General features: G+C 45.7%; 1 protein-coding gene across 2 annotated transcripts in view; it reads left to right on the forward strand.

Annotated features, from left to right (window-relative positions):
- Positions 1-8,468, forward strand: part of EPG5 (ectopic P-granules autophagy protein 5 homolog) — a 112,885-nt gene extending 104,417 nt beyond the window's left edge. For both annotated transcript variants that reach the window (XM_017529711.2, XM_037738988.1), the window contains exons 43-44: positions 743-857; positions 3,737-8,468. In XM_017529711.2, the coding sequence (XP_017385200.1) occupies positions 743-857; positions 3,737-3,919 (298 nt within the window). In that variant the 3' untranslated portion in view covers positions 3,920-8,468. The remainder of the gene's footprint in view (positions 1-742; positions 858-3,736) is intronic.
- Positions 8,469-13,642: the final 5,174 nt, after the last annotated feature.

Raw genomic sequence — 13,642 nt, forward strand, 5'->3', positions numbered from 1 at the left:
CCATTAAGTAGTCATCTCCATTCCCTTCAACCCCCACTCTCTGGCAACCACTAATTGACATTATGACTTTATGTATTAAATCCTGTTTTGGACATTTCATATAAGTGGAATCATATAGTGTGTGGCCCCTTATGTCTGACTTTTTTCACTTAACATAAAGTTTTCAAGGTTCATTCATGTTGTAGCATGTATCTGCACTTCATTTGCTTTTATGGCTGAATACTATTCCATTGTATTCCATGTTTTGTTTATTCATTCGTTAGCTGATAGACATTTGGGTGTTTGGATTGATGGACCTTTTGGCTATTGCAGATAATGCTGCTATGAGCATTTGCTTACCACCACTTTTGTTAGAACATCTGTTTTTAGTTTTTGGCGTATACCCATGAGTGGAGTTGCTGGGTCCTATGGTAACTCTATGCTTCAATTGTTGAAGAACTGCCAAACTGTTTTCCCTAGAACCTGTACCATTTACATTCCCACCAGCAATGTGCAGGGGTTCCAGTTATTTCCCATCTTTGCCAACACTTTCATTCTTGAATCTGAATTATACATATATTGTTTGGATGGTGATAGTGGATAACTTCTTCTTGATCATATTTAAGATTTTCCTGAGAAGGTGAACAACACAGTAGATCTGGAAATGTGTTAATCTTGTTTCGTGATAGAAAATATGGTGTTTCTTTCAAAATGCTTGCTTTACTAATCATTTACTTCTCCTGACCTCTCCCTAATGCCGAAGGTTTCGAGTGGTTGCCCGAAGCATGGCTGCCTTCCTTTCAATTCAGGTTCCTATGGAAGATCAAATCCGTTTGAAGCCTGGCTCTGAATTACATCTGACCCCCAAAGCTCAGCAGGTCAGTATATACAATGAAGGATTAGAAGTATGCTTGCACATCTTCCCTACAAGGCAGGGAGGTGGCAGCTGTGGCCTGTGGACATCATGACATGATGGTCTGTGGTGGTAGCACAGCGTTCCCTTTCATGTGCCCTACTTATTAGAAAATGATTATATGTGCCTCCCCTCCAGATTTTTGTAGGCAGTTGTCTAGATCACTGTTACTGTCACTGCAGAAGAAGTAAGGTCAAAGGAAAGCCTGTCTAGGATTAAATTTGGTTCTGACAATGTGAATATGCACTGATCTACCCCAGGCTTGGGCTGGGGCAGGGGCTGGAGCTGGGGGATAGGATCTCGCACAGAAGATGTGACTACAGATGGGATGGATGGAAATAAGCTGAACTTTAGCTTAGAACCGAGAAAGTAATTCCTGTTTTGTGAGTCTGAAGGTTGGCTATTGTTGGCTAATGCTAGAATAACCTAACATGGACAGAATGGTAACTATGAGAGATTACGGCTTCTTCTAAAAACATGGAAGGCCGCATTCCTATAACCTATGGACGTGCTGGTCAGGTATAGAGATGCACAGCATAAAATGATGGTCAGCATTTGTGAGTACTTCCTATGTGCCAAGTATTGTTATAAGTTTTAACTTGATCCATATTAATGAGTTAAAGCTTTAATTTAATCCTCATAACAATGCTATAGCACGGAAACTATTTTATTTTTTAAAACAGGGTTTTATTCTGTTGCCCAGGCAGGAGTGCAGTGGTGTGATCATATCTCACTGCAGCCTTGAACTCCCATGCTCATCGATCCTCCCACCTCAGCCTCCCAAGTAGCTTGGACTACAGCCATGCACTGCCACTACTGGCTAATTAAAATCTTTTTTTGGGTAGAGACAGATCTCACTTTGTTGCTGAGTTTGGTCTCAACCTCCTGGCTTCAAGCGATCCTCTTCACCTCAGGCTCCCAAAGTGATGGTATTATAGGCATGAGCCATTGCATCCAGTTGGGAACTGTTATTACCCTGGTTTTTTGGATGAGGAAAGAGAGATAGAGAAAGGCCAAGTAATTTGTCTCAAACCACACACCCTAAGTGTTGGGGCTGGAATTCACACTGGCTGGGCTGGCTCCCGGTCTCTCCCATTCCCCACTCTGTAGGGCTGTCTCTGTAAGTGGTCAGAGCTTACACACCCCAGCCCCTCTGCTGGGGCAGCTTTATCATGTTTAAGCCAGCCACATGCAGTGTCAGATCTTGGTTATTAAGAGTAAGGATCAGACAGAACGATTAGCAGATTCTTCATAGGTATCTAGGCTTATAAAATACCTGTTAGTTGTCATTCACTGCCTAGGCAGCTGCTTTTGAATCCCTTATTGTCTTACATGAAACATCACAGTGGGCAAATTAATATCCTGAGGGCAGGTTGTGAAGTCAGTGAGATGCAGGGTGTATTTGAGAAGGCTGTGTCTCCTGTGGCCACCGGTACCTGAAGGGTCAGTTTCCTGCTTTAGCTGGGGGCCCCAGGCTGCCCAGGCCTGGCCTCTTTGCCTGCATTTCTTAAGACTTCAGGTAATGACTCCTTCTATGTCCCATACATATTTGTCATCAGGATTTTCAGATTTAAAGAAAGTTATCTTTTTAGAAAATGATTATTCTTAGGTAAACTGTCAAAGTAGACTGTTTGGGGGACTAAATTTAAAGAAGGAAAGGAGAGGGGGAGAGAGAGAGGGAGACTGGTTCATGGGAATGCCTATCCCAATTGATTGCTATTCTTAAACTCTGTTTACATAGCTCTTAATTTGGTGCCCAGATGCCTTCAGTTTATTTTCAACCCAAAGACTTCCATCTACAGCCCTCCTGGTAATTTCTAAAATTCCAGTTTATTATCCTCAAAAAAATCATCTCATTGTTTTTGAGTCAAGCACATTCCATCTTCTAATACATATTTTCTAGTGCAGCGGTTTCTGTAAAAGGAACAAGGTGGGAGTGGGGGACTCCATAGTAGGGGATGTGCCCCAGTGAGGGGGAGAACGCAGTCAGAATCCTGGGGGTGGATGAGCTTATTAAGTTGGAAAATAAATTCTCCACCCTCAAGAGCCACTGTTGATTTTTTGTTTTCTCCATATACAGTCTCTTCCCCTTGTCTTCTCCTACTCTGAAGAAAGGAATATTCAAAATTATGAAGTCAAAGAATGTTTTTCTTTCCTTCCTCTGAAGAGAGGCATGGGAACACTTTCTGCCATGATTTTGTGTCATTTGTCAGATGGATTCGGGAAGAATCTGATCTGTACTTTATGCTTGTGGGTTGATTTAACAACCTTCTCACTTGCTCTTGGCAGCAGTTAGTAACTGGTTCCTCTAGAATTCCTTTCCGTTATAGTTTCATGTGACATTATCTCATAACCTAGGAACATACCCAAAAGCAGATTGAACAGATCTCACCTTTGCGAGATGAGGCTGGTGCCTGGGATTTCCGGTTGGGCTCTAGGAACGGAAGGAGCAGACAGTCTGGTGGGGAGGACCCCACAGCTGGGACTGGGGAGAACAAGGACAAGGCAGGCTTTAGAAATGGCTGTGGCAGGTGAGGCGCTGGCAACAAGAGCAGCCTGCCACAGCAGTGGCTCTCAGTAAGGAAAGGTTGGGAAATAGCACAGAACAGGAAGAGGGAACGCTGGGTGTGGGATGCTGCAAAGGCTGGAGAGGCTTGGGCTGCTGACCTCATTCTGGTTGTGGTAATCACTGTCTGCCTTCCAGACTGCTAACCTCAGTTCTGTAGGCTTCCTTCCCACAGGGCTCACAGTTGAAGTACATAGTAATAATGGGTGTGCTGCACCTGTGGCAGTCATGTTACGTGCCTCTATGGAGTTAACCCTCTCGTCTTCCATGTCTTTTAGGCTCTGAATGTTCTTGAATCCATGGCAACAAGTAAGCAGTACGTTGAGTACCAGGATCAAATATTGCAAGCCACTCAATTTGTAAGGCATCCTGGCCATTGCCTTCAAGATGGGAAAAGCTTCTTGGCTCTTCTCGTTAACTGTCTGTATCCAGAAGTGCATTATTTGGACCACATACGATAGTAACACTGAGGCTCTTGGAAAACCCCATTGCTGTTTATGTTTACATTTAACTCTGCTGTTGCACAAGTAACTTGCTCAATTTCACTGCAGAACTCAGTTCGGCCAATGTGTAGTTGACTGAGATGCAAGTTGGGAGGCATTAGATATTAGATAATTCTGTGTGCATGTGTGCATGCATGTGTGCGTGTGTGTGTGTGTGTGTGTGTGTGTGTGTGTGTGTGTTTTCTTAGCTCTTAAGACCTTCTGGGGACTTTTTAAGTTTTTATGTTTATCCACAAGAGAAACTTACTGAGTTCCACTTGGGTCCAGAGCCACTCATGGCTGCCCTATGTCATCTCACAAGACCTCCAAATGAAGGTCTTTGTATGTTTCCACTACTGTCTCCATTTTATTTAAATGTTCCAGATCTGACAACTTGGAAATCACATAGTGCGCTTACTTTTAAATCCCATTTGTGTTCCTCCAAAGTAAAAAAGTCAGTTTTGAAAATTTATTTATTTCTCAAATGTGGGGAAATACAGTAGCTTTAAAGTATTGTTTTTCTCAGAAGGGAGATAAAAATGCTGAGTTAGTTAAAGTGGGTCATGTGTAAAATATGACCACTTGATCGTGGTTATAGTGGGCAGTAGAGATGATGACAAGTCCATTTCCATCCAGCCATGTGTCCTCATGGAGAAGGAGCTGCCTGTCTGAATCAGGGTGGCAAGCTGGCCGTCTGGGAGGAGCATGTTTTACACAGATGTTTTGTTTGGTACACTTGGTGAGGAGTGCAGACAGGGCCGACTCTCTCCAGTCACCAGGGTCCCTGCATTCCCTCGGGCCCTGACCCCTGCCTCGTTCACGTCACTTGCCCCTGTTGACACCTAAGTTTGCACCCTTTGATAGACACCACATTTGGTATCTGAAAGGCTTACTGTCAGGAGACTGAGACCGAGGGAGACTGAAGACCTGATTCTCTGTTTCCTGCTTGTTTTTTCACTTCATATTTAAACTCAGATGAAGCCAGTGGACCTGCTGAAACACTTGTCTGTGGAAACTGGGGCAGGTCAGGAGCTCTACTGAAATTTGGCTTTTTTTCAATAGCCACGTGCCTTCTGTTGTTGACAGTTCATTCATTACCAAAGCCTGGGTGTAACTTTGCCTTGTTCCGTGGCTATCTTCTTGCTCATGTTACTTCTCCCGGGAATGAGCAGTTTGACTTCTGTCATCACGTTCCTCATTCTGTCAGCTCTAGATGGATTTTGCCTGCACAGCTGGCTTAATGTGGCTTTGTGTATGGGTAGCTTGTAGCTCGAGAAGTTTACCTAAAATTACCTAAGCAGCTACCAAGAACATTTATAGGGGTATAGTGATGGAGTTAACAGAGTGCTAATCTCTTCTCAGACATCCTTTTGGAATGCTTCCCCCCAAATTGGGAAGTTGGGAGGAGCTTTTCTTTATTTCAGATTTCTTTAGTTGGACAGGACTATTCTGCCTCACACCCATGCTTTGCAGCTCTGATAAAGAACATCCCTCTTCCTTCTCTTGAGTTTTATAGGCCACAAAACGTCCATCCTAGAGGGATTGTCTCAACTTTTCTTATTTTTGCTTCTGTCCATTTTCAAAATCAGTCATCTTGTTCTGTGTATATGAAAATTTGAGAAGCTGTGGACAGTTTAATAGTCTGATCTGGCAACGATGATTTTTATTTGGAAATATTTTGTGTTTTCTTTGAGGAGGATATAATTATTAATATCCTAGAATGTGAAATTTTTGAGTGTCAGTATGTACATTTTAAAGAAAATTATGATTTGTATAATGTTTTTGGTCTGTAAAAATTATAAAAAATAAATCAATCTTTGGTTGCAACTGGTAAGAACTAAATTATAGGGATATCATATTATCTTGTAAAATGTTTCAGATGTTAAAGTTTATTTAGGTTTTTATGCCTGATGTCATCTAATTTATTTGACATTGAACTTCATTCATCATCAGAGATGGTCAGTAAAACCTCTTCCTCTCCAACTCCTTCTTGCTTAACCTTGGAAGGTTGACTCAGAACTCATAGGTTTCTATGGGAAACTCTAGGCTAGAAATGTGTTATAAAGACACTGAGATAATTCGGACATGGCCATGCTGCTGTAGCCTCCTGGGAAAGAAGGGCGGCAGAGAGACCAGCCTGCCCGTTGTCCTGCAGGGGTAATGAACCTTTGCTTGAAAAAATTGTTGGCCTCCAGAGAGCATGGGGCTGTGGTTTCGGAATCAGTGATGGGTGCTGCACATCAGTATCGGAGTCAAGCAAGACCAAGGCCTCATGGACTGAGCAGCATGGAGGGTGAACTGCTGCAGGCTCTAGACTTCACCTTAGGGTGTTCAAGAGTGGCATCGGGACCTGTTAAGGATGTCTAACAGCTTCCTGGGAGCAGGAGGAGGCAGCCTTCTGGTCACCATGGAAAGCATCTCTCTGGCTGTCCATCACTCCCCATCCTGCAGTGCAGAGGTGGGTAGACTACATCTCTGAATCATGTTGTCCCACCACCTATTAATAGAACAAGTGAAGGTCAGGATGCTGGAACACACCAGACATGGAGGGAGGTCCTGCCCGATGAGTCTACATAGCTGTCTACACAGCATGACAGTGAAGTGGAGCCGGGACCCACCTGTACATGTTTCCAAAGCTCCTGCACACTTGAGTCCTCAGCTCCAAGGCATGACTTGTTTCTTAGACTCACCACCCGTTTGTTGGTTCAGTCATCGCATGCCTCTGTCCCACTGGGGTTGTGTACCTGAGTCTCTCACTTCTTTGAGGTTGGGGGAAGCCTAGTCCTGAAAATGAAAACCCATAGACCAGTCTAACTAGTCCTTTCAACCAAGTGATGGCCTTCTTCTTCCTCCCAATTCATCACCAAAAGCAGCATGTCCATGTCCTACAAGCGAAGAGTGTTCATGTCCTTGTTCCTTTCAGATGAAGGTGATACACACTTTTTAACTTAGTTTTTATTCCTGAAATTCTTTCTTCTGGAGCAGGAAGCAAATGTCCTGGAATCATAGACTTTTAAAGTCAGAAGGATCATTCAAGTTCATCTAATGCCCCTCTCGCAGGGATCTTCCCACCTCTCCTTCGCCCCTGTCCAGTGCCTGGTGGTCCAGCCTGTGATGGGCAGGTCCAGGCTGCCATTGGCAGGCTCTGTAGTTCTGCTTTCTATTGAACTGAGATGTTTCCTGGTCACATTGCCTATTGGTCGTGGTTCTGCCTAGAACAGTTCAGGCTGGGGCTGCTCTCTTGCCCCTCCTTGAGGCAGACTTTTAGACATTCAGTTTTCATCCCATGTCTGACACCACTTCCACCCTACATCCCCACCTTTAGTCCTCTCCGGGCTAAATCCCCCAGTGTCTTTTCTAAGTCCTTTTCCACCATCATGTCTAACTGGGCTGCAATTTGGGGAAAGTGTCCAAATTAGTCCATGTTATCCTAAGAGGGGTATGCCCAGGATTAGCAAGGCCAAGGCTAGGGTGAGACAAATGAGGCACCGGGGCACACATTTAAGTTGGTGCTTTCCTGCAGGTGCCAAGAGAGTGCTTCCTTGCATTTACACCTGTGGTGCCTCCCTTACCTCATCTGGCCCCGGCCCTGGGGTTAAAGTCGTGCCAGTGTGGTCCAAGTGGTGTAATTCTCTCTCCTGGATGCCTGGGCAGCATCAGCTTTCAGTGGCTATGCCCCATGGTGGGCACATTAAGCTAGTGGGAAGTTCAGACTGCAGACCTGAGCTTAACATCAGCTGTTCCCCAAGACTGATCTCATCCCACATCTTCATGACAGGCCTAACAACAAGGCACTTTGCCCTTCATCCTACTACCGCCTGCTCTTCATTTTGGGCCAACCGCACAGCTCATTTTGAGATACTAGCTGATCATTTTTCTGATCAGTTAACTTTGTCTTATTAAGCAAAACGGAGAATGTAATGTAGGGAAATAAGTGTGTTGCTTAAAAAAAAAAGTGTCTCCTTCTGCCATCTTCCATTTGTGTCTGGGTCATGCTGGGTGATGTTCTAGACTTACTAACGCTGACTTCATTCTGGTCGTTTCCACAGCATGCCTTGGGCATCAGTGTCCAGGAGTAGCTGTATTTGAGGTTTCCTTCACTCTGGTAGGTTCCTGATTAAAATAACTTGAAAAAAATAATTATACCACTGATCCTCTTTTGGGATAATGAAATTGCTAAGGAATATTGTTGATTATAACTTTTATTTTTTAATGTACAGATGTAATATCTCTCACTGAGCACTGAGAGTTAGAATTTATTTTTCTTTCTGTAGTTTAAAATCGTTTATGTGGAGACACATACTTCTTAAGTACGTTCAACTCTTTTTCTCTCCACATATCTAGTGTGACCTTTAAAAACCACAACTTTATTTTGAACTTTAAATGTGCAATATTCGCTACTTATTCATTGTTCAGCATTTTTCATACTTGTACAAAGGGTGAGTTTTTATATCATGGTGAGAAACAGGAAGAAATGACAATTGGTTAAGTAAAATTCTGCAAATAAACTAGATTCAAGTTTAATTTACACATGATGGGCGTGTCTCATTGTTTCCTGCAAGTTGGTTGACAGTTTTTTCATCCATAAATCACAATAAGAAAAATTTTATATGAGAAACTTTGAAATGGATAGAATCTTTATTCTGTGACCTTTCACCACTGTGGATGAGGCCTCTAATTTCAAGTAGAAGTGTTAACTTGAGAATTTAAGAACTGTCAGGGACAGGAGGCCACCTGGTGATCCCAGCAAGGTCAGGAAGGTCTGTAACATGGCCTTGAGCTTGGTAAGAGCAGGGCCATAAGAGCTGCACAAATGAGGTAGGAGTGGGGGTGCCTCTGGCAGTGTAACCCCAGCTTGGTCCTGGTCTGCTGGGGAAATCCACCTTCAGTGATAGGATGGCCAGGAAGTTCTCCTTAGTGTTGTTTTTCACTCACATTTGTAAGATACACTTTGAATGGGCCAAGGTGTGGAGAAGGGTCTGCACATTCCATTTGAGAATAACACCAATTTGGGATTCCTTAGGGACAGGCCTTTCTGGGAGTGGGTTACCTGGCTCCTTCACCCTTGTCTAAGCTTGGCAGCTTTTTAAACCAGATGGAACCACAGGATTTAAGGGTTGGAAAGTGGCCTAGAGGCAGGTTGTCTCATTCCTTCTCGTGCAACAGTCAACTTAACTGCCTGCAGACCAGTGGGGACACTGTGAAAGGAACGATCTTTCTCCAAAAATGCTCCTCTTCTGAAGACAGCCCTTTTCCCTCTTGGTCTTTCTTTGCTAGCCTAAACTTTTTTAGGAAACAGACCCATATTCCTGGTCCATTGGTGAGAGTGGACTAAGTTGGCCTTTGACTTGGACACCATCTTTTAAGGTAGTCTAAATTTGTGTCTTAGATCAGATTTACCTTGGAATCCCCCAGCCTTCTCTAGTTGACCTGCTCTCTGCCACTTCCTCCTTAATCAGTATTTCTTAAGGCCTCTCCCTCTACTTCCTCTACTTTTTCCTTCCCCCAATCCTTCCCCTTCCCCACCCACCCTGCTCTTCCTCACTCTGAGATCACAGCCAGACTCAGCTGCCTCTGCTGGAGGTTCGGAGGTGAGTGTCCCCATAGGGACCCTCCTGGGGAATCTTCAGCTCTGGTGGCCTTTGAAGTCATTAGCAGTCAGGGCTTGTTATTAAACAGAGTGTACCATTGACCTGGCTCAGCAAGGTCAAACACTCCACGCCAAGGTTTGTGATAGGAGAAGGCAAGCTGTTTATTTGTTTTTGTTGGGTGCCAAACAAGGAGAACTGGGCAGCTCACACTTAAATCCTGGCCTCCCAGATGAGTTTTTAAGCAGGGAGAGGTAAAAGTTATAGGCAAAGTCATAAATAAATACATGGAGGCTGTATATGGCTTTGACCTAAAAATGGGACATCTCAAAGCAAGGGCCCATGGGTCCTAAGTAGATTCAAAGATTCTTTGATTTGCAATTGGTTAAGGAGGCAAAGCTTTGCCCAAAAATTTGGGATAAGCAGAAAATAATAGCTCTTGCTCATGGGCCTGACCTACTCTAGGTCCCTCAGGAAGAAATTTAGTACAAAGGACAGAGATCAAAGTTCAGTCCTCACTTTCCCTTACCTGAGGCCTGTGTGGCAGCGGGATCCATTTGGTGGGGATCTGGGTTTCAGAAAAACAACTCAGGGGCATATGTGAAGATTTTTATCTGTAGTTTCTATAGGGAAACAAAATGTCTTGCAATTCTAACTTTCTTGGCTATGATGCAAGCTACTATTATCTTTTTTCTTATAAAGTTGTTTATTTACTTCTCAGGACTAGCTGGAATTTTTTTGAAGGAATTCAAGATTTTATTTCCATGCTTAGGGAAACCCACAGGCCCGTTAAGAGGAGTCCCTGTTCCATCTCAGACTTGGGGATAGGCTGTGGAGGAGGAAGGCTTGGGAACCCAAACCCTGGAAAACCTGGAGAGTCCCCACGCCAAGTAATTCTGTACCCTTGTATTGGCAGATCATCTGTTTTTTTGATTCCTGAAATATGGAGGAAGGAGCCCAGGGGAGGGGGAAAGACCTGGGAGCGAAAACAAGGGAGGGAGAAGGCAGCACGTGGTGTGGAAGGCAGGGACAGTGCCAGGAGCTGGGCCCAGAGCTGCCAGCCCTGGATTCTAATCACAGTTCTGTTGCTAAACTCATGTGACCTTGGCCAGATTGTCAGATGCATTTAAACCAGAGCAACTCCATCTTGAGTAGGGTCTGGGTAAAATGAGGCTGAGACCTCCTGGGCTGCATTCTCAGGAGGTTAAGACATTCTTAGTCACAGGCTGAGATAGGAGGTTGGCACAAGATACAGGTCATAAAGACCTTGCTCATAAAACAGATTGCAGTAAAGAAGCCGTCCAAGACCCAACAAAACCAAGATGGCGACAAGAGTGACCTCTGGTCATCCTTACTGCTGCACTGTTACCAGAACCATGACAGCTTACAAATGCCATGGCAACACCAGGAAGTTACCCTGTCTATAAAGGGGAGGCCTGAATCATCCACTCCTTGTTTAGCATATCATCAAGAAATAACCAAAAAAAAAAAAAAAAAAAAAAAAAAAAAAAAAGAGAAAGAAATAAAAAAAAAAAAAAAAAAAAGGGCAACCTGTAGCCCTCGGGGCTGCTCTGCCTTTGGAGTAGCCATTCACTGACTTTCTTAAACTTGCTTTTGCTTTGCACTGTGGACCCACCCTGAATTCTTTCTTGCTTAAGATCCAAGAACCCTCTCTTGGGGTCTGGATTAGGATTCCTTTCTAGTAACAAGAGCTCTTTCCTCCCTGGGGCTTTCCCTCGTTTTAAAATGAGGATAATTCCAGTCTTAAACCTCCTGGGCTCTTAGAACCCCTGAGATCTTTTTTTCTTTTGAGACAGAGTTTCGCTCTTGTTGCCCAGGCTGGAGTGCAGTGGCACGATCTCGGCTCACTGCAACCTCCGCCTCCTGGGTTCAAGCAATTCTTGTGCCTCAGCCTCCCGAGTAGCTGGGATAACAGGTGTCCGCCACCATGCCTGGCTAATTTTTGTATTTTTAGTAGAGACGGGGTTTCACCATGTTGGCTAGGCTGGTCTTGAACTCCTGACCTCAGGTGATCTGCCCACCTTGGCCTCCCAGAGTGCTGGGATATGGGTGTGAGCTGCCATGCCTGGCCCCCACTGAGATCTTATAGGGCTTTGGGGATCACAGAGGGCCCAGAAACGTGAGGGGCTGTTATTAAGGTGGGGGTGAGACTGGACCTAAGTGACCAGCACTGTTGCTGGGGACAAAACCCAGGACGTCTAACTCTTGTCTAAGGAGCCTTCCAGCCTGAGGCCTCTGTGACTAGTGGGGGACCAGGCACCCACTCTGACCCTGGCACTCTTGTCCTGTCTGACCAGTGAGGTACAAGTGAAACTCAGCCCACAGTCTCCAGCCAAGTCATTTCCATCTCAAGGCAGGGCCTACTTTCACTGTAGATGATGCCTTGGGCAGTTTCTTCTCATGTAGCTACATCTAGTTTTAAGTTTCAGTGGGCAGCAGGGAAAGTGTGTTGGGCTCTCGGTGGACACGGGAGATCACCCAGGTAGTTGTCGGCCACTTCCTCTCACTGCTGTCTTCAAAGTCTGGCGGGCACTGACCACATAGGGAGGGCTGCAGGCTGCAGCCTGCTCAGCAGAAGCTCCTGGAAAGAGCAGTGTTCATGGAACGCTGTGCCGAGGCCGAGGAAGGTTCTAGCCCTGTGCCCTACACTACAATAGGAAGTCCAGTCTTGAAAACACCAAGTCTTTTGGGTCATTTCTCTCCTTGACTCCGTGCCCCAGGACACCATGCTGACTCAGCCTGCCGCTTGTGTCTCTGGTCTTTGTTGCCAGTGACAGAGCCTGAGTACTCTTGAGAGGGTGGGTGGGAGAAGACAGGCAGCTCTGCTCCACCCAGACCCCTTACAGGGACAGTGCCAGGCTCCAAGGGCAGCCCAGAGGGTCTGGGGAGGGCTGAATGCTATCCCCTCACCACCCTCCCCTCTGACCCTAGGAGCAGCTGCTTTATCAGGAGGCCAGGCTGGGGGCTGCCTGTGCACTGTGTGTGGTTGTTAAAGGGGGTACCAGCTGGCTGTCCCTCCTCAATGTGCTTCCCACAGCTGTCACTGCATCTGAAACCACGCCATCAGAGGTGTGTCCCTCTGAGGAATGGTGCTTCTTCTGGTCCCAAGAAGCCCTGCTTCAAAGTGCCAGTACTGCAAGAGGGTATGTATCAGCTATCACCAGCTGATTACCTGGCACCCTTACATATCTGCACTGCCGTGCTGATGCCAGGCACACCCAGAGCTGCGGTCTCAACTGTTAGCTTAAGAATCACCTGGAGTCAACTGCTTCCTGCTTAGAAACAACAAACTCAAAAAGGCATTTTGAAGACAGTTGGGGAAATCTGAATATGGACTGTAAAGTGATACTGAATTCATGTTAATGATCTCAAGTGTGGTAATGGTATTGAGGTGATAGAGGAGAACATTTAGGGGTCAGGTATTTAAGGCTGAAGAACTGATGTCTGCTGCTTACTCACTAATGGGTCAGCCAAACACACACAGGTGCATTAAGCAAATGTGGCAAAATAGGAGTTGCCACTGAATGGAGGGGGTAGGTCCATGGGGATTAGCTAACTTTTTAAAGCCTTTTTGGTGTCTGTTAAAAAGATCATAATACAAAGTTGGGGGCAAAATAGCCCGATGACTTTAGAATTCCAGGCGTTCTCCCGTGTCCACATCCCTGCCCCCAATCTGTGGCTCAGCAGGCCCTGGTGGTGCTCAGATGGGCACGCAGACGAGCTCTCCAGGTGATCCTGACTCGGGTGCCCCTCAGAGCCCACTGGGAGACACTGCTGAGCGCCCAAGGCTCAGCCTCAGAGCATCCTGGCTCTGAGAAGGCAGTGGTCAGATGGGTGAAAGCCACCGTGCTGAGTACAAGAAGCCCAGCACTGGGCTGGAGCCCCGAGGCACCCCGGTTCCCTTCTGTACTCTCATCCCTGCAGGCGGCAGCACTATGTACCAGCTTGGGGCACCCTCCTGCTGCAGGCCATGCCCTGCCTCCACCCTCATCCTCCAGCAGCTTTCAAGCACTTACACACCATGCTGGCTCCAACCTCCTGGTCTTTGCTCAGACTGTTCCTTCTGCTGAGAGCCTTTCTCGCCTATCTCCCA

This window comes from Cebus imitator, unplaced genomic scaffold (genome assembly GCF_001604975.1).
Source record: "Cebus imitator isolate Cc_AM_T3 unplaced genomic scaffold, Cebus_imitator-1.0 Scaffold60, whole genome shotgun sequence".
NCBI lineage: Eukaryota > Metazoa > Chordata > Mammalia > Primates > Cebidae > Cebus > Cebus imitator.